Genomic DNA, 25,480 nt, shown 5'->3' on the forward strand with positions numbered 1-25,480 from the left:
ATAGAAGGATAGTGAGTGGGTGGGAGGCTAGATAGGTGGATGGGGAGGAGAAAATCAGAAGGAACACCGTGTGGAAAAATAAATAAAGCTTTATCACATTGCCTTTCTAAATGATGCCCCAATGTGCCACCAGATGTCAGCCTAACTTCAGGAAACCGCCTCAGAGGCCAAATTAGCAACACCTTTTGATGAGTTTTCATTGCACTCTCTATTTACACATCCCTCATCAACACACCCCCGAACCCAACTGGCATTTATAACCCAGCTCTTCCTCCCAGCAGACAGAAACTCCAGGGAAGTGGGGTGGAGAGCTGTGTGTGGTGCTGGAGACCATGTTGCTAATTTCCCAGAGGTCAGACTGGAGCCTTGGAAAGGGTGGGAGAGGGGATTTCAGGGTCCCCAGGAGTGATTAGCGTCCAGGCCAGCCTCAGCTCCAGTCGCCCTGAAATGTGTATTCAGAATCCCACCTTCTTGAGGTCTGTCCAGGAATCCACCCCAGTTCCGAGCCTTTGCCAAAGAAGCTCTTGAGAAAAAGAAAAAGAAAAAAAGCACCAGCTTTCCTTCTGTACCTGGGACTGAAACGTTCACACACTGTTTCGATCATCAGCCTAGAAAGAGCGATTTCACGGTGAGGGTATGAGCCCAGGGAAGGGCACTTGCCCAAGATCACAGGAACAGAGCCGGCTTAGAGCCCACCCTTCCTCCCCAAGTCTCCTAGACTCCTAGGAGAAGACCCACTTTCGGGGTCACTGGCAAAGAGGGAGAGGGCCCAGGACCAGGGAAACCAGAGCGAGCACATTTCCCCAGCCCCCCTCTCTGCCTGCAGTACAAACTTCATCTCCAGGCTGCAAACCCTGGAGTCTAGTCTCAGTGCTTGAGGTAGAAATGCGATTCCCGGTCCCCACCCCTCCCACCCCCGAAAACAGCATTTCTCGGCCGGATTCAGGAATGCCTCCCATTGGAAATACTCGGAGGCCATCCCCACCGAGTGGACACCCACAGACCCGGGCGCAGGGTCTTCCGCGGACGCCCTGGTGCGCCTACCCCTACCCCCTTTGTTACTGCACCCTGGGCTGCGCAGGGGTTCACAGGGGCTTACAGCAAGGCGGTAGCGGTCTACAGGCATGGAGGTTCAGAGGCCAGCCTCGCTTTAGGGGTGCTCTCCAGTCCCTGGGGCGTGCCTGCCCCCCACCCGGTGTCCCAGCCCGTCTGCCCCGCGTACTCACTCCCATTCCTTCCTCCTGGCCTGGGGGGTGCTGTGGACTTTGTGCGCCTGGTGGGCCAAGATGACATCCCGGTGGTCCACCACGCCGCCCCGCCGCTTCAGAGTGGGGCCCTGGAAGGCGCCGCTCATCCGGGGGATCCGCGCGTCCTGCAGGGCGCTGGCCGTGCGGTCCGCACCCGGGGGCCCCGAGCCGCCGTCGTGCAGGGCGTCATAACTGCGCGGGGAGAACATGGGGTCCGGGACCCGGGAGGCCTTCCACATCCATGGGCCTCGCTCAGAACTCGCAGGGTCTTCGGCCTCCAGCACAGCGCGCAGCTGGAGGAGAGAGCAGAGAGCGGGCGGAGGGTGAGCGCGGCGCGCAGCGCACGGGGACAGGAGGGAAGGGAGCCCGGGGACGGCCACTCACGCTGCCCCCCGGCCGGCCGAGCGGGGTTTAGCATTTCCTTGGCAACTCGGGCCGGGAAGCCGGTTCTCGGGAGCTGCCCGGCAACCGCCGCACCCTGATGGAGGGACACACCACGGAGGGCGGGACGCCGGATGGCTCAGCACCTCAGTGTTCCCGTCTGCAAAACGGGTCATCAGGAGCCTGCTCGTTCACTCTCCTCAGGTTCCCGGGCCCGTGAGCGGCACAGACTTAGAAAACTGAAAGGGCAAGGTCAAGGGTCGGCTTTAAAATCCACGAGGGGCGTGGCCATCTATCCAGTGAGGCTACTCTTCGCCACGTGGCTGGGTTTTTGGAAAAAAGGGACCGGGTTCCCAACACTCACAAAGGTACCGGGTGGATACTCAGCACCAGATAGCACTCAGAGGAACTTGGAGTCCCGAGATCTTTGTCTTCATTTTCACTCACTTATTCACTCAACAAACGCTAGGTGAGCAGTCACTGTGTAAGAGCCCTGGCTGGGAGCTGGGGACACAGCCCAGAACGAGACAAATATCTTCCTGTCGTGGAACAGACGTTCTACTGGGGGGACAGATGTATGATGAATAAAATAAGTACATTATGTAGAGATTAGGGGCTAAAACTGTGGTGGAAATTAATCAGGAAAGGTGTATTTGTTTGCTGGATACTAGAGTATCACAGACTGGGTGGCTTAAGGAACCGAAATTTATTTCCCCACAATTCTGGAGGCTTACAAGTCCAAGATCAAGGTGTTGGCAGTATTGACTTCTTCTGAGCCCTCTTTTTGGCCTATAGATGGCTGTCTTCTCCCTGTGCCTCCCCATGGTCTTCCTTCTGTGTATGTCTGTGTCTTAATCTCTTCTTACAAGGACACCAGTCATACTGGATTAGAGCCCACCTATATGACCTCATTTTATTTTAATTACTTCTCTAAAGGTTCTGTTTCCAAATACGGTCACATTCAGAGGTACTGAGGGTTAGTGTTTCAATATATGAAGGGGGTGGGACACAATTGAGTCCATAATAAAGGGTGATAGGAAGTGTTGGGTGGGCTGGTTATTGTATTAAATAGGAGGTCAGAGATGGCCTTACTGAGGGAATGACATGTGAGCAGAGGCCCTAAGAAAGTGATGCAGGAGTCATGTGGGTATCTGAGGGAAGAGTGTTCTAGGCAGAGAGAAGAGCAGGTGCAAAAGTCCTGAGGCAGAGTTATGTGTGACTTGCTCAAGGAACAGTGAGGAGGCCCTAGCAGCTGTGAGTGATTGAGGAGAGAGCAGAGGAGATGAGGCTGGGGAGGTGATGGGGCAGAGCTTATGGGACCTGGTGGACCATGGGGACGACTCTACTTGTTTCCTCCTGGAGTGAGACAGTCCATGGCTTTCGGAATGCACACCTCACCCAGCAGCATATTTTCCATCTCAGACTTATTTTTCCCACCTGAAAAGTCCCCACCACTAGCCACTCCACATCTGTCCAGGAAAAGCAAACCCACTGGGAGGCTAGCATGAATGAAATAGGGTTAGGAGGCTGAATCTCATGCACAAATGTTGTATAAGTCACCTCAACAACCAGAGGTGTAAGGAGATGGGTTCAGGCCACCTATGTATTGCCAAAAATAAATAATAAATACATCAAATGGGTGTGGGAATGGAAGCTCATCTCTCCCAACCCCCACTTATCTCCTCTCATCCTGCTGGAAGCATCCAAAGAGCTCTCCTAGCCCCTCCTAAGCAGATCAGTTCACTATCAGTTTAACGACAACAGTTACCCTCTGGTTTTTTCCAAATCTTCTAACTGATGGAGTGTAATAGATCTACCCTTCATGATGCCTTTATGCTTCAATTTATTCTCATGAAACCTGACTCTAAAACATCTGCAATCATGCATTTATAAAGTCTTTGTGTTTTTCCACGTACATTCCCTTTGCGTGGAAAACAGAATCTGTTATTCCTGTTATAAGTATGCACACATGGAAGGCATTTTCCTTCCCATTTTACAGAGATAAAGCTGAGGACAGAAGGTAGATTCAAATGCCTTGCTACCAGGTTCCTTTTCTACCTGCAGGAGTCACCCCTCCCTGCCAAAAAATATATATATATTATTACTGCGTCAGTATTAAAAAAAAAGAATCTAGCTTACAGGTTGGGTGTATTGTGTAGTACCTACCACTTAGCTAAAACCCTAGAGACCAGGCACAGTGGAAGCACCTTGATGGAGAAAGTTCCACACACCTACAAAAGGTATATTTGTACCCGGGAAGGTGGGAGGAGGAGCTGGAAAGACAAAACCTAAGGCATACACCCCAGATGACATCCACCTGCTTGTCCCACAGCCCCAAGCCAGGATGCTCCGTTCCCCACCCCGCCCTCCAGCACATGCTCCCAGGCTTCCCATTTCATTGTGGGTTTCCCGCTTTACCCTGATGCCCGAATGACAAAATGAGTAGTCACTCCTGGCTCCTCACTTCCCTCCACTCCCTGCATCAGATGCATCAGCGGGTCCTGAATCCGATCACTTCTGGCCACTGCATGCCCCACCACCACCACAATGCTCACCTGGCCTCGGGTAGCTGCCTCTCCTGGGTCAGTGGGCTTCCCCGCTCCCACTCCCAACTCCTGCCCTGCACGCGGCTGCGCAGTCAGTGGGTCTTTCTGAAAGTCTGCAGTCAGTACTTCCACTGTTATGGGAATAAAAGCCACACCCTACAGGGCTACCCTGACCTCATACCCATCTCTTCTCCCCTTTGCCCTCTTAGCTCCAGACTCATCGGCCTCCTCACCGTTCCTGGTCTCCGCCAAGCTCATTCCACCTCTGCACCTGCTGTTCCCTCTTCCTAGAATGCTGTTCCCCTCATCTCCAACAGGCCAGCTCCCTTTCATCATTCAGGGCTATGATCAGATGCAGGCACTCCCCATCACATCCTCCAACGAGGTCTTCCTCATGGAGCTCATCACTCTCTGGGACTGGGTACTTATGTGCAGGCTTGGATAACATCTGCCTCCTCCAAAGGAAGTCAGCGCCACCTGGGCAAGGATCTTGATCTGTCTCGTTGCTGTTGGGTCCCTGCCGCCTTAAATATTTCTTGCCTGAATGAATGATCTCAGGAATGGGCTACCCAAGAAAACATCATCAAGCACCTTGCAACTGCCTGGGGCCCAGGACTTCTCCTGAGTAGGTAAGGGATGAAGTATGGTGGGAAAGAAGATGCCAGGTCCTACCCCAGCACACGATCAACTCGCTGTGTGGTCCCCAACAAATTACTGAACCCTCCAAGTCTGTTTTCTCCAGCATAACGTGGAGGTGGTGATAGGTACCATGGAGAGCCATCGTGAGGGGTCAGCGAGCGAACCTGTGGGAAGACAGCATCCTGAGCACAGCGCCGGGCCATGGGAAGTGCTTGGTCAACACCGGGGTTCATGTTGATATTGTGGCAGGCAGGCAGGGCCTGGCGGCAGTGGGGATGGGGGCCAGCTGCTCTAGCAACACCATCCAGCATGCTCTGCAGAGCGGTTCCAATGGAGCCCCAGCTGTCCACGTGTACACATGTGAAATAAACACATCCCCAGCCAACGGGCACTTCCCAGCCGGGTGTCCGTCCCTGGCACCTGCTGGGCCCCATGACCAGGTGTGCTGCTCCCTCTCTCTGTTTGCCCAACCACAGCACAGAGGAAATGGCAAAGCGTGTGGGTTTGCTTCCCTCAGAAGCAGCCAGGTTCCATGAACAGACGGTGCAAAGAGAAGACAATGGGGAAAAGCAAATAGAAGAGCATAAGCCACGTGAAGCCTGAGGCCACAGAGAGCCATATTGTTAATGTTGTAAGAATAGAATTCTACAAAGCACCAGGTACCGCTGTATCCACCACTTTCCTGAATCCAAACTGAAGCCGCACCTGAGAGGGGGGACTGACCCCTACTGCCATGCCTGGACCAGCCTGAGTTTCCATGGCAACCAGATGGTGCCTGGAGATGCTGTGATTAATATAGGCTGGCACTGGAGCTCTGGGGAAGGAGTGGGGAGGGAGGCAACTGCAGGGAAGTCTGGGGGCCTGCTGTGACCCCCTGCACATGGACAGAGACATTTACACAGCTGTGCTGGGCACCGGGCATCACCACCCATGAGCGAAACAAGTGCTAATTACTGGTAAAGCAGCTTTATCTCCAGTGAAAATTAGTAGAAGTATGGCAACGAAGCAAAAAAGCAAAGGAAAAACATTCTCTAACACTTCTCAGGCTCATCATACACATTGGAAAGACACAGGATGCTCCTAGAGAGAGAGAGAGCATGGGAACTCAAAAATGTCCCGAGGTCCTTTATTCAGGAAATAAAAGTAAGGCTAGGCAGGGGCCGGAATATAACCCTAAAAGACTTCAATTTATTCACAGGTGCCAGTGGATGTCTTTCCCCCCCTGTCTGGAAGGAAAATTGAAAACCTTAAAACAGCCAGGTAGTTCCACTCATGAATGCATAAAGCTACCAAAAGTCATGTTCATAAAGCTCTATTTATAGTAGCTCCAAACTGGAAGCAACCCAAAGGCCCATCAACAAGAAAATGAGAAACAAACAGTGATATATCCATATAAGGGAATACTACGCAGCAATGAAAAAAAAATGTGAGGGGCACCAGGGTGGCTCCGTCAGTTAAACATCGGACTTCGGCTCAGGTCATGATCTCGGGGTCCTGGGATCGAGCCCCATGTCGGGCTCCCTCCTCAGTGGGGAGCCTGCTTATCCCTCTGCCTCTGCCCTCCCCTCCCCCACCTCGTGCTCTCTCTCTCTCTGTCTCTCTCTCTCTCTCAAATATATAAAATAAAATCTTAAAAAAAAAAGAACGTGCTGAAGTCAATAATGTGGAGGAATCTCACAGACAGGCACAAAGCAGGACCCACTGCAGTATTTCATTGTCATGAAGTTCAAAAACAGGCAAAACGAATCCAAAGTGATGAGAATCAAGAAGAATACTCTGACCTTGGGGGTGGGGAGCTATTGACTGGGATGCAACACAAGGGAGCCTGCTGGTGAGATTTCCAGATAAAATACCGAATGCCCAGTTGCATTTGATAACTTACACTAAAAAGCTATTCACTGTTTATCTGAAACTCAATTTTAATCAGGTGTTCTAAAATTTTTTTATTTGCTTAACCTGACAATCCACTGGGGGGGATAGAAGTTCCTTGGCTCTTGACCTGGGTGACGGTGGGGACACATATATATGCAAGTATAAAAAATCATTTGAGCATTTTCCTGCATGTTTGTTACATCATAAATTTTTTTTAAGTTGAAAGAATCATAGGAAATTCATTAAGAAGGATTAGACGTGCCCTACCTCTTGACAACTAAGTTTTGAGTTGGGCAGGAAAAGAGCCATAGGTCAACGGTCTCCCCTCCTAAACACAAGTCCCAGAGGAGGTGGGAAATCTACTCCCTCGTGTTACAGATAAGACTGAGCTTTGGTGAGGTGCAGTGGCTCACCCAAGTTCCCAGAGCACGGAGCAGACAGGCCAGGGTTATGGACCTGGGTTTCTTGGGACTCCCAACACCTTTCTCTGAGGTCCAACCCAGAGTCTGGCACTGAGCAATCTTCTTGCAAGGCCCACTTCTCCTAAAACATAAACAATGTTGTCCATGAGGACAAAAGTGTGGAGGAGGAGAGCCATTTGCTGGCCAGGAACACCCTCCCAGGGCTATCAGGTGAGTTAGAAACAAAATTTCATCATGCTTAACCTGCCATGCATTTGGGGGTCTATTTGTTACAGCAGCATGCCTGTCTGAGTCAGCTGCAGCTTCCATAACAAATCAGAGAGTGAGTGGCTTAAGCAACAGAAATTTATTTTCTCACAGTTCTAGAAGCTGGAAGTCTGAGACCAGCATGGTCAGTTCCTGGCGAGAACTCTCTTCCTGGCTCACAATGGCCACCTTCTTGCTGCATCCTCACATGGAGGAGACAGAAAGAGCAAGCCTTCCAGGGTCTCCTCTTATAAGGGCATTAATCCCATCAGGAAAGCCCCACCCCGGTGACCCCATCTAACTCCCAAAGGCCCCATCTCCAAATGCCATCTCACTGGGGGTTAGGGCTTCAACATAGGAACTGGGAGCACACAACTCAGCCCACAGCATTCCCTAACTAATACACCACTTGACAGAAGCAACACTGGTTCCATTCAACGAATGTTTTCCTTGTGCTTTGAAAGCTTCGCATTCAAATGGAATACACACAAGTGTGCAGTCCTGTTGAGAACACCAAAGTGTTCATTAAAAAGAGAGCCAGGAGGGGTGCCGGGGTGGCTCAGTCAGTTAAGTGTCCAACTCTTCATTTCGGCTCAGGTCATGATCTCAGGGTCCAGGATCGAGCCCTAGGTCGGGCTCCATGCTCAGGGGGGAGTCTGCTTGAAATTCTCTCTCCCTCTGCCCTTCCCCCTGCTTGTGCTTGCTCTCTCTCTCTCAAATAAATAAATAAATCTTAGAAAAGAGAGAGAGAGAGAAGCACCTGGGTGGCTGTCAGTTAAGCTTCTGCCTTTGGCTTGGGTCATGATCTCAGGGCCCTGGGATCAAACCCCACGTCGAGCTCCCTGCTCAGCGGGGAGCCTGCTTCTCCCTCTCCCTCTGCCCTTCATGCTGGGCAGATAAATAAAATCTTTTTTTTTTTTTAAAGAGAGAAAGAGCGAGCTAAGAAATAACATCTCCACGTGAAATCTCTATCCCCCACCTCTTCTCTCTTGTTCTCTCTCAGCCTTTCCTCTTCTTTCTTCCACTTGTTTGAGGCTCTCCTGGGTGGTTTCACTCCTTCCTGTCTTGTCTGTGTGTTTAAACCTCAGTCAATAAAGCATCTTAATCTCACCCGGGACAAAGAAGGGTTGCTAAGACCCATGGAAATGGTATCCCCTCCAGAGTTCTAGGCTGAGTGTGAAATTCAGCAGACCGTGGATTCTAACAGCCAGGATGACGATAATCCAAATGTCATTTTTAACCGACCTTCAAACGCATTTGTCACCTTCCGGATGATGTTTTATTTGGCTGATAGTAAAAGTAATTTCCGAGCCCTGAACAAACAATCTCCAGAGCAGGTAGCCAGGTATGAGGCGAGTGTCAAGGCCGTGCCTAGAAGTAAAAACTTATAACAGGGAGGAACAAAGGCGAAAATCAATACATGGAACTACATCAAACTAAAAAGCTTCTGTTCAGCAAAGGAAACCATCAGCAAAATGAAAAGGCAGCTTACTGAATAGAAGACAATGGTTGCAAATCATGATCTGATAAGAAAGTCAGCATGCAAAATCTACAAAGAACTCATACAACTCAGTATCAAAAAAAAAAAATTAATGGGCATAGGGAATAGACATTTTCCAAAGAAGACATCCAAATGGCCATCAAGCACATAAAAAGGTGCCAAACGTCACGAACCATCAGAGAAATGCAAGTCAAAACCACACTGAGATATTCACACCTATTAGGATGGTTATTATCAAAAGGCCAAGGGATGATACATGTTGGCAAGGGTGTGCTGAAAAGGCAAGCCTGTGCACTGTTGGTGGGAGTGAAAACTGGTAACAAGCAAACAACCCAGATGTCTACCCACAGATAAATGATAAACAAAATGTTGTACATATGGACTGTGGAATATTATTTAGCCCTTTAAAAGTAAGGAGATTCTTTTCTTTTTCTTTTTTTTTTTTTCAGGATTTTATTTTTAAGTAATCTCTCTATCCAACATGGGGTTCGAACCCACAACTCCGAGATCAAGAGTCCTATGCTCCACCAACTGAGCCAGCCAGGCGCCCCCAAAAGGAAGGAGATTCTAACACCTGCTACAACACGCGTGAACCTTGAGGACATCATGCTGAGTGAAATAAACCAGTCACAAAAGGACAAATCCTGTCTGATTGTACTTGCATGAGGTCCCTAGAGGAGTCAAATGCATAGAGACAGAAAGTAGGATGGGGGAGCCAGGGGCTGAGTGGGGGGGGGAGTCCATGTTTCATGGGGACAGAGTTTCAGTTTGAGAAGATGAAAAAGTTCTGGAGATGGATGGGGGGATGCTTGTACAACAGCATGAGGGTACTTAATGCCACTGAACGGTACACTTAAAAACTGGCTAAAATGGTAAAATTTTATGTTATGTGTATTTTGCGAAAAATTTCTAAATGTGTAAAAAAGAAAATCATAAGAGATGATCCAGAAACACCCATGCGTCTTAATGAAGGTACTTCATTCCTAGTGGTCCCAGTGTATCAGCCTTCCTGCCTCCCGTCCTGACACCCACTTACTGAGGGCACAGTAAGCAGAGACAGACGTCTACAAAGGCTACCCGATTCGGGCAGTGTGGACTCACCCCACACCCCACCTTCGCACAGAGACGCAAAGAGCAAGGTGCCATGAAAAATAAAGCCAGGGCCAGCAAGAACTCTCATTGCTTGGGGCAAAACTCCAGAACTGCCCCAAATACATGAGAACAGAACTGAAGAAAATGCCAGGCCAAATGGCAGAGGCCGAGGGCTGGGCTGAGACCAGACCGCCAGCACGGCCCTGAACATGGCTGCAAAGGTCCATACCCTGGTGAGAAGAAACCACGACACAGTTACTGTCCATTTTCACCTGCTTTCTCCCTCACTGGCCAAACACAGCACAGCTGGGACACGCGGACTCCCTCCCATGGGTGTGGACAGATCGCCCAGGATGCCTGGATTTCATGGGCAGCCCCAGGACATTGGCTGGGACTGAGGAGGGAGAGAGGAAGGGAGACGCCCCCCCCCCCATCGTGGGGGCCGCTGGGCAGGATCCACGTGAGCCACTGAATCTCAAGCTGAATTCTTCCTCCCAGTTTCATTCAGGTCATGCCTTCATTATCCTCCCATCACTCGCTCATTCACTCATGTATTCATTCGCTCACCCAGCAGTATTTATTGAGCACCTACTGTGTGCCAGGCATTGTTCTAGACACTGGGAACCCAGCAGTGAACAAAAGAGACTTGAGTCCCTGCCCTCATGGAGCTGGTATTCCAGTGGGGGAGACAGACAAGAAACAAGATAAACAAGTAAAATATGCAGAATGTCAGAGAAAAGAAACTGGGAGAGGAGAAAGGTAGGGGAAGTGGCGTGTCATTTAGAGAAGATGCCCAGAAGAGGCCCCAGTGTGGAAGAAGCCTTGGAATAAAGACCTGAAAGAGGTGAAGGGGGAGCCATGAGGGTGTCTGGGTGGAGAAAAGCATTCCAGGCAGAGGGAAGAGCCCGTGCAAAGGATCTGTGGCTGCAGCATGCCTGGTGTGTTCAAGGAACAGCAAGGAGACCTGTGTGGCTGGAATGGAGTGAGTAAGGATGAACAGAAGGAGGTGAGGACAGGGAGGTGATGGGGACAGAGGGTGCAGGGCCTTGTGGGCCATTCAAAGGACTTTGGCTTTTGCTGAGTGAGGTGGGAGCCATGCAAGATTCTAAGCAGAGAAGGGAGATGCCCAGACTCAGGTGTTCACAGGGGCCCTCTGGTAGTCAAATTGGCAAGAAACTCAAAATGCAGTGGAATTCATCCTCCCAACCACTGTGGGGCCCCCTCTCCCCTTCCTTCACCCCACATTCTACTCATTGTCAGGGCTGGTGACTCCACCTCATACTTCCTCTCCCACTGGCCATGGTTTCGGGCCCTCATTTGCCCACTCAGATGAACCGTAATGCATTCCTCCAAGCTCATAGCTCCCTGAGTATCTCCTCCCTCCAATTCATCATAGACTAACAGGTCATCCATTGGATGCTTCCAAAATGACTCCTTAGTGCCAATCCTCAAAGCACCCCCGAGTTCCACACCTCTGTGCCTCCATCCTGAATGCCCTACCCTCTCCCCACCCCAAACTCCAGCTCAAAAGATGCTTCTGCTAGGAAGCCTCCAAGGGAATTCAGCCAGTGCCCACACCCCTCACCTGTCCACACATGCCCATGGCTACCGACCTCCAACACCTGCCACTCCCTGCCTGGGGCTCTTCCTGGCCACAGGACCGAGGAACGTCCTGTGCTGGCGTCCCTGTGCTGGAGGTTTTAAAAGTAAAACGGTCAGGGGCGCCTGGGTCGCTTAGTCGGTTAAGCATCTGCCTTCGGCTTGGGTCGTGATCCTGGGGTCCTGGGATCGAGCCCCGCATCAAGCTCCCTGCTCAACGGGGGAGTCTGCTTCTCCCTCTCCCTCTCCCTCTGCCCCTGCTCACGTGCACTCTCTCTAGCTCACTCTCTCAGATAAATAGAAGATCTTTTTTAAAAAATAAAAGTAAAAAGGACAGACTGCCAGGGGGAAAAATTTCTCCCATGGGAGAGTTCTCCTCCAATGTTGTTTCTTAAACTAAGCCATCCGACATCTGCTCTCTACAATGTCCTCAGCAGGAGTTGGTGGGTAGTTTTGCCTACACTCCGCATCTCTGGATTTTTTCCCCTGTTCGATACGTGTTTTTGACCTCAGGTGAGGGTTTCACTATCCCCTCGCTCGTTCTGCCCCTTCGGCCAGTCATTGGCTGTGTGTGGTATCAACATGTTAACATGTTATGACATTAATTCATTATGACGGTAATTATTAGTGCTGATGTGCTTCCTTCACTCAACAATTATTTATCGAATGCTAACTGGGCGCCACCATGATTCAGCCATCTTGTGTCTTGAGATCTTAAAACTCTCAAGAAATCATCTAGAAACTGTCTCCCCTTAAGGCTGAAAGAAATTTTAGTGATGGTTTTGGCTGGAGAGACAGAACTGGATACAAAAGTGGGAGCCACTTTAGAAAAAGGTGGGTAGCCCTTGCACCCAGTCTTAAAAAATGTTTGAAGACTGAGCCCCCCCTACACTTTGTTCTTGGTAACTAAGAATGAACATGTAGGTCCAGTGATATGGTTCTGTTACTCCTATCTGACCTGCATGATTTAGGGCAAGGGTAGGTGGATCATGTGAAAGGCAGGGAAGAGGGAAATGTGAGCTACAAAAAAAGAAATTAGAAGTGAAAGAAGCCAGACACAAAGGCTACCCATTGTATAATTCCATTTACTTTTTTTTTTTTAAGATTTAATTTTAAGTAATCTCTACACCCAACATGGGGCTCGAACTCACAACCCCGAGATGAAGAGTTGTGCGTTCCGCTGACTGAGCCAGCCAGGCGCCCCTGTATGATTCCATTTATATGAAATATGGAGAATAAGAGACCCACAGAGACAGAACCCAGACTGGCAATTGCCAGAGAGGAGGAAGACAGAGTGACTGCTTCATCAATAGGAAACTTCCCTTTGGGGTGATAGAAATATTCTGGAACTAGATAGAGGGGATGGTTGCACAACATTGTGAGTGTACTAAATGCCATTAAAGTACACACTTTAGGGGCGCCTGGCTGGCTCAGTTGCTGGAGCATGCGACTCTTGATCTTGGGGTTGTGAGTTCGAGATCCACATTGGGTATAGAGATTACTTTAAAAAAAATAAATCTTCAAAAATAGTATACACTTTAAAATGGTAAATTGTGCCTTATGTGTATTTTATAATTTAAAAAGAAAAGAGAAGGGCCCCTGGGTGGCTCAGTCGTTAAGCATCTGCCTTCGGCTCAGGTCATGATCCCAGGGTCCTGGGATCGAGCCCCGAGTCGGGCTCCCGGTTCCGTGGGAAGCCTGCTTCTCCCTCTCCCACTCCCCCTGCTTGTGTTCCCTCTCTCGCTGTGTCTCTCTCAGTCAAATAAATAAATATTTTTTTAAAAAGAAAAAGAAGAAATTGGACATACACCTTCACTCTGGAGAGTAATTTCAAAGTAGCCAATTTATCAAAAGTCTAATGTCCTTGTCCTTTCTTTAAAACTCAGTGTAACTACATCCAGTGACATGTCCTCTTTATAAAATAATGTAACTTTTTTCATTAAAAAAAAAAAAGATACAGGGGCGCCTGGGTGGCTCAGGCGGTTAAGTGGCTGCCTTCAGCTCAGGTCATAATCCCAGGGTCCTGGGATCAAGCCCCGCATCAAGCTCCCTCTCCCTCTGCCTGCCACTCCCCCTGCTTGTGCTCTCTGTCAAATGAATAAATAAAATCTTTAAAAAGTAAATAAATAAAAAATAAAAATATATAAAAACGAAACAGAAACAAATTTTAAAAGTTAGTAACTTAAAAAGAAAAAAATTGCTTATTAAAAAAGTAGCCAAGATTTAGTGAGCACCTCCTATCCACCCAGGACTGTGCATCACTTAGCCAGACCTTCCAGGAAACCTAGAAGGAGGACACCAGTGTTAGTCTGGTGGTCAGCCAGGCACACTGAGGCACTGAGGGTCCAGTCATGCTCTCACGGCTTCTCAGACTCCTACCAGCTCTGGGCTGCTCAGGATGTGTTCAAATGCAGATGCTAACTCAGCAGGGCTGGGTGGACCTGAGACTCTCCATTCCTAGAGGGTGCTGCTGGCACTTTGAGGGGAAGGTCTGGGGATTCTGATGAGCGGCAAAGTCAGTCAGCCTCCTCCATCAGACAGGCTTGGCCTTGCCAGAGGGAGTAGAACAACCCAAGAGTCCTTGCCTGTCACAGTGAAGACAGAGAGGGTTGAAAGATCCTAGAATAGAATCTCCCTTCACTTGCCCCAGGTCATTAGGGCCCTCTGGTCCTATAAGCTAACATTTCAAAAAGAATAATAAAATAAGTAAAACCCTCTGCCAGAGTTTTTGATGTCCCAGAGTTGCACTGGGCATTACTTCGCAGGTCATTGGCCCAGTACTTTGTTCAATGTCAAATCCACACTTTGTCTCTGGAACCCTGCTCCTGATCTTTCTGTTTACTGGGGTGGGAGGAGGGGTGGGTGGTGGACACACAGCAGAATTGTGTTAAATCCCTCTTATTAAACCCTCCAAAAGGAAAGATGGTATTGGCCCCTAAGTGACATCTTTAGGAGTCTCTGCAAATCTCTGGAGAAAAACAAAATATCAACAGGGATAAACTCAGCTACTCAAGATGTGTGGAGTTCCGGGGGCCTTCCTGCAGCCCGGGGTTTGGGGTGTCCTAGGGCCTAGAGGCCAAGTGGGAAGGGAGAGGCCAGGATCGAACACAGACCCCCAGCCTCCCTCCAATCCCCACCTTACCACCGCCTCCCACTCTCCCAGCCCCCAAAGGGGCCTAAGACTGTCCCTGAAAGAGTCTGCCTGGGAAATGGCAATGAAGCTCCGAAGTCGTGGACTCTGAACAGGAAACGCGAGGCAGCCGGATCCCTGGTGGAGACCCATCCCCAGGGCCCTGGCTCAGAGCTAAGGAGTGAGGGGGCGCAGGTATGGGCTCCCCACTCCTGTCGGTTCAGCCCCAGCGAGGCTGCCGCCTCCAGAAAGGTGCTCCGTCCTCCTGTTTACAATCTATTCTAGTTCCTTCTCGGGGCTCAGTCTCCCAGGGGCCCCCGAAGCAGGAGCCCAGCCGCCCACCTCCCCCTCCCGCCCCCTCGGGTCGCCGCGGCACGTGTCCTGCGAGGCTGTGACTGTCGGCAGCTAGAGCAGGAGGGAAGGGAGAAGGATCCCGCTGCCAGTCTCTCTCACTTCTTGAGGAACGACAGCCACCCCGAGAGTCAACTGTGTCCAAAATAAAAGGGAGGGATTGGTCTAGAGGGGTGACAAGAGCTGTCGCTGCTTGTCATTTGGCGCAAGGGAGGGGAGAATATTAAATATTAAACGGAGCAAGCGCTTTGCTAAGACGATGTAATTATTCTCAACAGCCTAAACTCCATCTGCCATCTCCCGTTTTCCAACGCATTCACGCAGCCTTGAGCACAGAAAACAAGGCTGGGCCACACGGGGCGTAGGCAACTTTTGTTTCGGGGGGACCCCCAAACACAGAAGCGATGGGGGAGGGGAGGCGCGCATGATCCCGAGCCGGGTCCCTTGTCCAGCCTGCCTGGGTCTCAAAGCGGAGAGCCGCTCCTGTAGACTTGAGTGAAGGCGGGGTGGGGGCGGAGGACATAAAAAGTACAATTTGGCTTAGATCAGAAACTAATCACTGGGAAATAGCACAAGCCCAGGGCAGGTGGCAAAGACAGAGGCGCTACAAGGTGGCCAAGCGCAGTCGAAAGAGAATGGATTTTTAAGAAACAAGTACGCGCTGGAAATGAGGGGTCTGCCCCCCACCTCTCGCGCAGAGAAACTATTCAGAAAGGGGAAGCGGTTTTTTAAGACAGAAACAAGGAAAATCTGGAAATAAACAGTCTCTCCCCCACCCCCCAAAATACTATTCTTAGGAAGGGGATGAGGGAGGTCATCACGTTTCCACTTTTGCAGACGGAGGTAATGTTGCAGCTAGGAAGTAAGGATTAGATGCCCCGCAGGACTCAGCCCCGGCATCCGCAGCTCTGGAAGACACGCTCACTTACCGGTATCGCATGAGCTCCGGGGCTCCGGCGGGGCGGCTAGTGGCCAGCGCAGCGGGTCCTCCAGCTGTCCTGAGGGTCGCACCGTGCCAGCGCCTGGGGAGCCGAGCCAGCGGAAGCCCACGCACCCATCGCCCGTCCAATGGAAAGGAGAAGAGGAGAAAGAAGGGGGGACGCCAGGAGCAGCCGCGTTCTGAGCTGAGGGCTCCCCACAAAGGCAGGCACCAAGTGGGGCTGCTGTGCTAGCTGTCAGGGGGGTAAAGAGGAGGAGGAGGAGGTTTCCCTGATTCTGGGAGGAGGGAGGGGAGGACCGACAGCTCATCAGCAACTGATCATTCCCGGCAAAGTGCTCCACGGGGACCCAGCACCGGGAGGAAGATCCAGCCAAGGACGTGCCCCCCCATTGCTCCTCAGGGGAAAATTAATTTCTTGCTCTCTTCTCCGAGCCCCTGAACACCGCACGGCCACCTCCCAGCACGGAGCAGGACGCTAGTTTCTAGAAGGATGCTGTTGATCCTCCAGTCCACCTCCCTTCGGATGGGCTTCTCCTAAGGAACAGAGGAAAGATGGTAACAGGAGGGCTCTCCGTCTTCCACTTGGGGGGTCTGCGGAGGGGGCGTGTAGAACAGGCGTGAGGCAGCAGGCTGTGGAAACACGCTTAGAATTTAGCCGTCTGCCCTCCGCCAATAGCAACCTAAATTATTGATGCCCTTACAAACACACACACACACACACACACACACACACACACACACACACACACACACACACACACACACACAAAAACAGTCATTAGAAGACAGCTGCTAACCCTCTCCCTGAGTGGTTTTTGTTCATTCTCCAAACAGCTTCCCCTTACCCACCCCCCACCTCTTCTTAGCCCGAGGGGTTGTATTATTTGAACAGAAAAGCAGAAAGAAGGACAACAGCCTTTCCAAGCAACAACAACAAAAAAAGCAGTTGACTGCAAGTTCCCGGGTTTGTCTGCCACAGGCAAAGACTTAGGTTCTAACAACTGAGGCAACCCTCCCGCGATTCTATTTAAAGAGGGCCTCCTAGTGAGGGTTATATTTTTCCTCTAAGAGGTTTCTGGGGGCACAGAGGGACCCCACATTTTTCCTAAGGTGGAGTCAAAGTCGGGATATCTATCTTCCTGGGGAAATCGGCACTGTTGTTGTTTTTTAATTGAGGTCTAATTGACATAGAACATTGTATCAGTTTCAGGTGGGCAACATAATGATTCGATATTTGTATACACTGTGAAATGATCACCACCTATATCTAAGAAAGTGGTGTGGTTTAGACAGGGAGAATGGAATTCAGTCTGGGTCTTAGGGAATCCTAAGGAATTAGTGTTCGTTTTTAAAGGTCTGTTAATAGTATTTTTATCGTGTTGGGTTTTTAGGTCCTTATTTGTTAGAGATTCATACTGAAGTATTTATGGGAGAGATGAGAGGTTGTTTCCAGGAAACAACCAGAACTTCCATCAAGGGACAAATGGATGAAGACAATGTGGTTCATCCATACAATGGAATATTATTCAGCTGTAAAAAAAAAAAAGAAAAGAAAAGAAAAATGATTGAGGGGCTGACACATGCTACAACACAGATGAACCTTGAAAACACGATGCTCAGTGAAAGAAGCCAGACACCAAAAGGTCTCAGAGTATTTGATCCCATTTATATAAAACATCCAGAACAGACAAATCCATAGAGGTGGTAAGTAAATCTCTGGTTGCCAGGAGCAAGGGGAGCGGGGGATGGGGAGTGACTGTCATGAATGCAAGGTGTCTTTTGGGAGGGGAATGAAAGTGTTCTGTAACTAGACAGAGGGGGGTGATTGCATGGCATTAGCAGTGTACTAAACTCCGCAGGGTTGTTCACTTTAAAATGGTTAATTTTCTGTGATAGGAATTTCCAAAAAACTCCAACAAAAAAGGGAGGGAAAGATAAACACAAAAAGCAGAATGATGCTGAGGAAGCTGCTGATGGGGACAGGGAGCCTATTGTATTTTTCATTCTCTTCTCCCTGCCTTCTGTATGCTTGACATTTTCACTTTTAAAGAGATGGGGGTGGGGTGGAATAGGGAGAAAGCATCACGTGGTGGTGGTTGGGACCACCCGAAGGAGGTGGGGGGCTCCCCTGTGGGTGAGTGCAGCCCCCAGTTCAGGTGAGCCCCTGGCCTGCAAAGTGAAATCACAAGCCCTGGGGTCCCATGGTCTGGGACAACAAACGGGCCCCACTCCACCCTGCCAGCCCACCACCTCAGACAAGCCTCAGTCTCCTCATCAGTAAAACGGGGCTAATCCGTCTTACCTTCTGGGGATTTTGTGAGAATTACACGAAATCCCTTTGAAAAGTGAAAAGAAGAATTTTTGCTTCTGTGCATGCTAAAACCATCTCTGGAAAAAGGCCTGAGAACAAATCACAGGGGCTCTCGTGGGGGTGGGGACCCTTCCTGAGAGGACAAGGATGGAGGTGACTTTCTCTGCTTACCTTTTTATATTTAAAGGATTTTGAAACATGTGAGTATAGTACAGATTAAAACATTAAATTAAAAAGTGAGATTGTGTATGTCAAGAGATGGCACACTTTCTCTATAAAGGGCCAGATAAATATGTTAGGCTTTGTCAATCGGATGGCCCCTGTGACATACCTCAGTTCCGCCTATAGAAGCACCACATGTGTAAATAAATGGGCATGGCTGTGTACTAATAAAACTTTATTTATAAAGACTGGTTACAGACTGAATTTGGCCCCTGGGCTGTAGTTTGCTAACCTCTGATGTATGGAAATTCCTTAGCTTCTGCCACATATCAAGTGCTTTTCTTAATTCCAGGCTCTGGCACTGGTAAGCTGTGTGGCCTTGGGCAAGTCACGGAAGATTCAATTGCCTCCTGTTCAAAACTAGGAGAATAATACTGTGGGGGTTTGTTTTGAGTATGTACTGAGACATCCAATATTTAAGTGCACTGCGTACTCTAAAGTGCTGTGCAATGTAAGATATTATTATTGTTATGCCGAAAGCTATAAGTCTGTGTAATTAGCATTGACTTTTCCTATTTTTAAATTATACAACTTGTATGAGTCACATCATGATGAACATAAATAGCCATCCTGGTTTCCTTTAAAGTCCTTTGAAAATGTCAAAAAGTTCTGCTTTTTCCCTCATGCGAATGAGACCATCCTGAGTCAACCATCTTTTATTTATTTTTTTTTTTATTTTTTTTTTTTTTTTTAAAGATTTTATTTATTTATTTGACAGAGAGACACAGCGAGAGCAGGAACACAAGCAGGGAGAGTGGGAGAGGGAGAAGCAGGCTTCCCGCAGAGCAGGGAGCCCGATGTGGGGCTCGATCCCAGGACCCTGGGATCATGACCTGAGCCGAAGGCAGACGCTTAACGACTGAGCCACCCAGGCGCCGTGAGTCAACCATCTTTTAAACTCTTGTGTCTTTTGCAAGAGTTGGTGACCATTAATAGATGGAACAATTGACCCCCATTATTCACTCACTCCTGTATTCCTATCTTTGCCATGTTCTCATTGTGGGTGGTGTGTACCTTCCCAACCCTTGGCTTTGGACTTGCTTCGATCAGTGGCTTGTGGGCAGAAGCAGCATTGAGCCAGTTGCAAGCCTGGGTCTTAAGAGGCCTCAAGTGCTCCCACCTGCCCTTTAGCACTTCTATTCTGGCCATGACAACAAATGTCCCAGGAGGAGGATGAGAGACATATGGAGCAGAGTCATCCAGCTGAGTCTTCTCCAGAGTAGCCAACTCTGGCTGACTCACAGGTGTAAGGGGATATATAACCATTGCTTTAAACTACTGAGCTCTGGGGTGTTTATAATGCAACCGTAACTGTGACCATCTACTGAGTCACTGACCCAGGGAAGAAGCACACAAACTGTGAAATGCAAGCAGAACCAAACTGAATTCAAAGTAAAAAGAAAATGAAGTCAGCCCAGTAGCCAAAGTCTGGGCACCTTCTCCATAATTCCAATTAGTTTTCTAATTCTTCTCACAAAAATGATGCCTGAAGAGAAGCATTTCAGAAGGCAATCTGATCCAGTCAAGGAACTGGGAGGACAATGGTCCACTGGTCCAGTAGAAGTACACAAAATGGTCCTTCACTTACCTCCCACTGGATTGGCTGCCCCCAACAGCAAGGAAGACCAGGACATGTGGATTTTGGTGAACACTCAGCAGTCTCTGCTACAGTGATTTTAAGTGTGGCAAGTTCACCTAATAACGTTTCTGGGAGATGGGAGATGTTCACTAAATGCACTTCTCCCTTCTCTCCCCACTGAACTTTGAGTGACAAAACTAGGCCTCAGGGACTTCACACTTGCTGTTCCCTCTGCCTAGAATTCCCTTCCCTCAGATAGTCCCCCAGCTCACTTCGTCACTTTGTTCAGGTCTCTGCTGAAATGTCACTCATTCAGAGAAGCCATTTCTATTTACGCTATCTGAAAAACATCCCCAGTCACTCTCTACCCCTTACCCTGCTTTCCTCTGTTGTCCTTTCTTTCATGCATCTAACACTACTTGATATTGTATTATATAGCTTTCTGATTATGCATGAATGCAAGCTCCATGAGACAGGAGCTTTGTTTCATTCACAGCTGCACTTCCAACACCCACAACTGTTTGTAGCATATAGTGTGTGCTCAATAAATATTTGCTGAATGAATAAAGAAGTGAGTAAATGGATGAATAAAATGAGCTCTTCTAAAATGTCAAATGAACAAGTGAATGAGCAAATTTCCTTTGCTCTATGTCTCTTTAAATAACAAAAAAAGTTTCCTCTCCTTCCTCCTTAAGGCAAGAAAAAAAGAGTTTTGCTAAGTGAAGATAAAGTGTATTTCTGAGGGATGATGGGAATGAAGAACCTGTAATTTCTGAGAGGAAAGAAAAGATGGTGTAAAGCTCCCTCCAGGACCAGGATCCATGCAAACTGCAGCTCATATGGGACAGAGGATATCTCAGGCTTTTGGACTGAGTAGTATTAATCAGGACAGGCTATGTTATGCTGCGATAACAAGCATCTCCAAAATCTCAGTGGCCAAAATGGTAGAAGTGCATTTTCACTCATGTAAAATATCCTGCACATTATATTCTGTTCCACATCGTTGTCATTCAAGTTCCCAGACTGTTGACGCTCCCACCATCTAGAACAATGTTGGTTACCTTGGCAATGAAGAGGGAGATGGAGAATTGTGCCCTGACTCTTAAGTGATCCCTCATAGAAATGACTCCTATCACTTCTGCTCATTTGTCATTGGCCAAAGCAAATCAGACAATCACACTCAACTTTAAGAGCATAGACAAGAGTAATCTTCCTCCATGTCCATGTATCAGTTAGCTTTTGCTGTGTAACAAACATCCCATAATTAGTGGTTTAGAACAATAAAAGATTTATTATTTGTCTCAATTTTTTTAGATTAACTCAGTGGTTCATCTGATTGTGGCCAGGTCAGCTGATCTCTATAGTCTCCTGGTAGTTTGGCTGGGGCTGGGTGATCTATTATGTTCTCATTCATGCCTAGAGGTTGACATGTCTAGTGGTTGGGTTCTTAGCTGGGAAAACTCATCTCTGCTCCATGTGGTATCTCATCCACCAGTAGACTAGCCCAGTTGTTTACATGGTGGCAGAAGAGTTGTAAGAAAGCAAGAACAGAAGCTGCAAGTCTTCTTGAGGCCTAGAGTTGAAACTCTCATGCCATCATTTTTGCCATATACTATTGTTCAAAGCATGCCACATGACCCAACCCATTCCTTCATGGGCATGAGGAAATGGGCTCCACTTAGTGATGGGAAAATGTGCAAATAATGTGTGGCTATTTGCATCCATACAGCCTGGAAGTAGGAAATAACCAAATATTCAGCATGGCAATAATGTATCACTCACAAGATGATCATGAGCTACTCCAACCGGTTACTCCATAACCACTGTTTTGAGATCTCCATTCCAGGATATGAGGCAACTGAAATCAGAGACAGGAAAGAAAGAGATTGGCATCATACCAGGTCTGCTGTATACTGCTAGGGTAGCCCCTAGATTTGTGCAGTGCACAACCCATACAACCAATACAACCAACACATGATGGCCAGTCAGTATCCCTTGCCCCATCTTTTACCCACCTCCAGGAAAGTGTGAGCATGTGAGTGTGAGTATGTGAGTGCATGGCTCTGAGCCTAGAATTGTCAAACTTCCTGTATCAAGAGCTTTCATAAGTCCTTGTCCAAAAACAAAAATGGCTACTTGGGCTTCCTTTCACCTCTACCTGGTTCTCTTTTCTCTCTCTCTCTCTCTCTCTCTCTCCCTCTCTCCAGTATATCTATTTCTGACCCATCCCACCAACTAAACATCTAGTTGGTTCTTATTATGGGCCAGACACATGTGGTTATGCTGAATATCCAAGTACCCCCAAAATCTATCTCAAGGGAACTTCTGGACTCAGATTACAAGAAAGAGTTTGCCTCTTCAAAGAAGACAAAAATCAGTCAACATTGTACCTCCTTTTTTTTTTTTTTTTAATATATTTCTTACTCAGGACTTGAGAAAGTGGGAGGAGAGAAGCTCATTGAGGTTAGATGGGATGTTAGACTCCAAAGTCCTATTTGTATAATTCAAAACCACTATGAGAGCCCATTCAATCTGGACTTCAGCCAAGAACACTCGAGAGTCATGTCAAAACCAAAGAATAAAAAGAAAGCAGAACACCTGAATGTTGAAAAGTCCCATTTCCTCAAGCTAGTCTCCTGACATCAAGGTTGTTGAAGCTTGAGAGGGTGCCTGAACTTTCTCCCACCTCTCACTCATGTTTCATTTGAGGCTCCAGAATAGCTGGGCTGGATGATGTAGCCCATTCATGTCTTGTTGGCAGGCTGGTTATTCTGGGGTGCTTAGCTGGGACAACTCATCTCTGCTCCATGTGGTATTTCATCCTCCAGTAGACCAGCCCTATAGATTAGCCCTACATATATCCATATACATGTCCATATATACCCCTGAATATATACAACTTTTTTGGCCACTGGGGAATAACCAAGAGATTATTCCCCATCTGAACAGTTGAGGCAGACAACTAGTTGTCTCTCAAATTCCATTTTCCCCACCTACCAGAGTAAAACAGTTTTAGCTGGGCACATGGCAAAGGACAGCATTTCCCAGCATTCCTTGCAGCTAGGTATGGCTAAGTTCTCACCAATGAAACATGAGCAGAAGTGATGTATGTAACTACCAGGTCACCTACTTAAAGAGAATCCACTGGTCCTGAACTTTCTCTCTTTCCATATTCCCCTGAGCTATATTATGGAAATAATGGTGACCAGCTTTAACCATGCACATGAGGAGAGACAGAACCTGGGTGAGACAGAACCACAAGATGGAAGGAAGCTGGGTCTTGGATGATCTCAAAGGAGCAGAACCATCTACTTATCCAAGACATCTACTTACCTCCAAGCTATTACATGAAAAAGAAGTTTCTTTTTTTTATTTAAATTCAATTAACATATAGTATATTATTAGTTTCAGAAGTAGAGTTTAGCAATTCATCAGCTGCATATAACACCCAGTACTCATTACATCAAGTGCCCTCCTTAATGCCCATCACCCAGTTACCCCATCCCCCCACCCACCTCCCCTCCAGCAGCCCTCAGTTTGTTTCCTAGAGTTAAGAATCTCTTATGGTTTGCTTCCCTCTCTGATTTCATCTTATTTTATTTTTCCCTCCCTTCTCCTATGATCCTCTGTTTTGTTTCTTAAATTCCACATATGAGTGAAATCATATAGCCTTTCGCTGACTGACTTATTTCGCTGAGCATAATACCCTCTAGTTCCATCAATGTCATTGCAAATGGTAAGATTTCTTTTTTCTTGATGGCTAGAAAAAGAAATTTCTTTTTTTTTTTAAGATTTTATTTATTTATTTATTTGAGAGAGAGAGAGAGAGCACAAGCCAGCGGGGAGAGACAGAGGGAGAGGTAAAAGCAGACTCCCTGCTGAGCAGGAAGCCTAATGCCGGGCTCAATCCCAGCACCCCAGGATCATGACCTGAGCTGAAGCAGACACTTAACCAACTGAGCCACCCAGGCGCCATGGAAAAAGAAATTTCTGTCTAGCATGAGCCATTGTATTTTGGCTGTCTTTGTTACAGCAGCTTAACCTATGTGCTCACTATTATGACACATAGTGTCCATAATTATTCTACTTAATATCTACCCCCTAAAACCTGTGTTTGAAGTGAATATTTTGACTTTTTGTCCTGTTCAATGTTTCTGTACCATTCTTTGTGGATACTAAACTTTTGTTTCAGTGCCAATATGCCCTATATATACTATGACCATATGTATCTGAATCAAATATTGAAATACAGATATATCTGCAGAAACAATGGGGGCGGCAAAATTCTGAGCATGGCATCTGCAGTCCTCCAAATGCTAATTTGAATCCTCATTCTGCCTCATGCTAGTACGCGGGCTAACTTATCTCTTTGGTCCTTGGTGGACTCTGCAATAAACTGTGGATGATAATAGTGCCTACCATGAGAAGTTATGGTAAAGATTAAATCAAAAATGCAGATTGAGGGGGCGTCTGGATGGCTCAGTCCGTTGGGCAGCCAACCCTTGATTTCGGCTCAGGTCATGATCTCAGGGTCCTGGAATCAAGCCCCACATCAGGCCCTGTGCTCAGCGTGGAGTCTGCTTGTCCCTCTCCCTCTGCTCCTCCCCCCACTCATGCTCTTTCTCTCTCTCAAATAAATAAATAAAATCTTTTAAAAATGCAGATTGAGAATGTAACATGGGACCGGAACACAGCAAGCATGCATTATATGTTAACTTCTGCTACCATTATCATCATCATCGTCTCTTTCTTCTTTAACCAACTCTCAATTGCCAGTTCATCATCAGTCACTTTCTGAATCCCTGTGATTTGGGTCATTTTTCTCAGCAATCTGCTTGACCTGATTTTTTTTTCTTCTCCAACCACCAAAGGAAACAGATACAAAAGGGAAAATTAGATTCTCCAAGGAACCCCCAATAAATCTTAGGGCCTGTTCCCCCTACACATGTACATCCATCATGACATCTGGTTTTCAGCCAGCCCTCCTGAGAGAGAAGGGCCATTACTACACTATGTTCTCCTGATCATATTTCTCTCGGTCAAAAGAGCAGACAGCTGGTCAAACTTATAATGCCCTCCAGGGTGGCAGAGGTCTCTCTCAGCCCAACAGCTGAAGCTGCACACACAGCAATGATGGGACATATAACACCATCCACCATCAGCACAGTGAATGCCTCTGCCATCTGCCCAGAAGAGAGACTTGCTGCTTATCTATCCTGGGCAGAGTCCAGTGGCAGGTAACAGAGAGGGAAGGGCAATCAGGACAGAGGAAAGCAAGAGACAAAAATGTGAGATAAAATGTCTTCATTCCTTGCCTGAATGAGCCAATCATTAAAACCAAGGAAGGGCACACAGCGACATGTTCAAACTCTGACATTGAGCCTCGCTGTGTGCAGACCTCT

General features: G+C 47.9%; 1 protein-coding gene across 7 annotated transcripts in view; it reads right to left on the reverse strand.

Annotated features, from left to right (window-relative positions):
• Positions 1 to 16,182, reverse strand: part of CACNA1A (calcium voltage-gated channel subunit alpha1 A) — a 282,305-nt gene extending 266,123 nt beyond the window's left edge. For 6 of the 7 annotated variants that reach the window (XM_032396091.1, XM_032396095.1, XM_032396096.1 and 3 more), the window contains exons 1-2: positions 15,956 to 16,182; positions 1,227 to 1,540 (exon numbers count right to left, since the gene is read on the reverse strand). In XM_032396091.1, the coding sequence (XP_032251982.1) occupies positions 1,227 to 1,486 (260 nt within the window). In that variant the 5' untranslated portion in view covers positions 1,487 to 1,540; positions 15,956 to 16,182. The remainder of the gene's footprint in view (positions 1 to 1,226; positions 1,541 to 15,955) is intronic. The other variant, XM_032396101.1, reaches the window with a different exon arrangement.
• Between the last annotated feature and the right edge of the window lie 9,298 nt (positions 16,183 to 25,480).

This window comes from Phoca vitulina, unplaced genomic scaffold (assembly GCF_004348235.1).
Source record: "Phoca vitulina isolate PV1807 unplaced genomic scaffold, GSC_HSeal_1.0 scaffold89, whole genome shotgun sequence".
Taxonomy (NCBI): domain Eukaryota; kingdom Metazoa; phylum Chordata; class Mammalia; order Carnivora; family Phocidae; genus Phoca; species Phoca vitulina.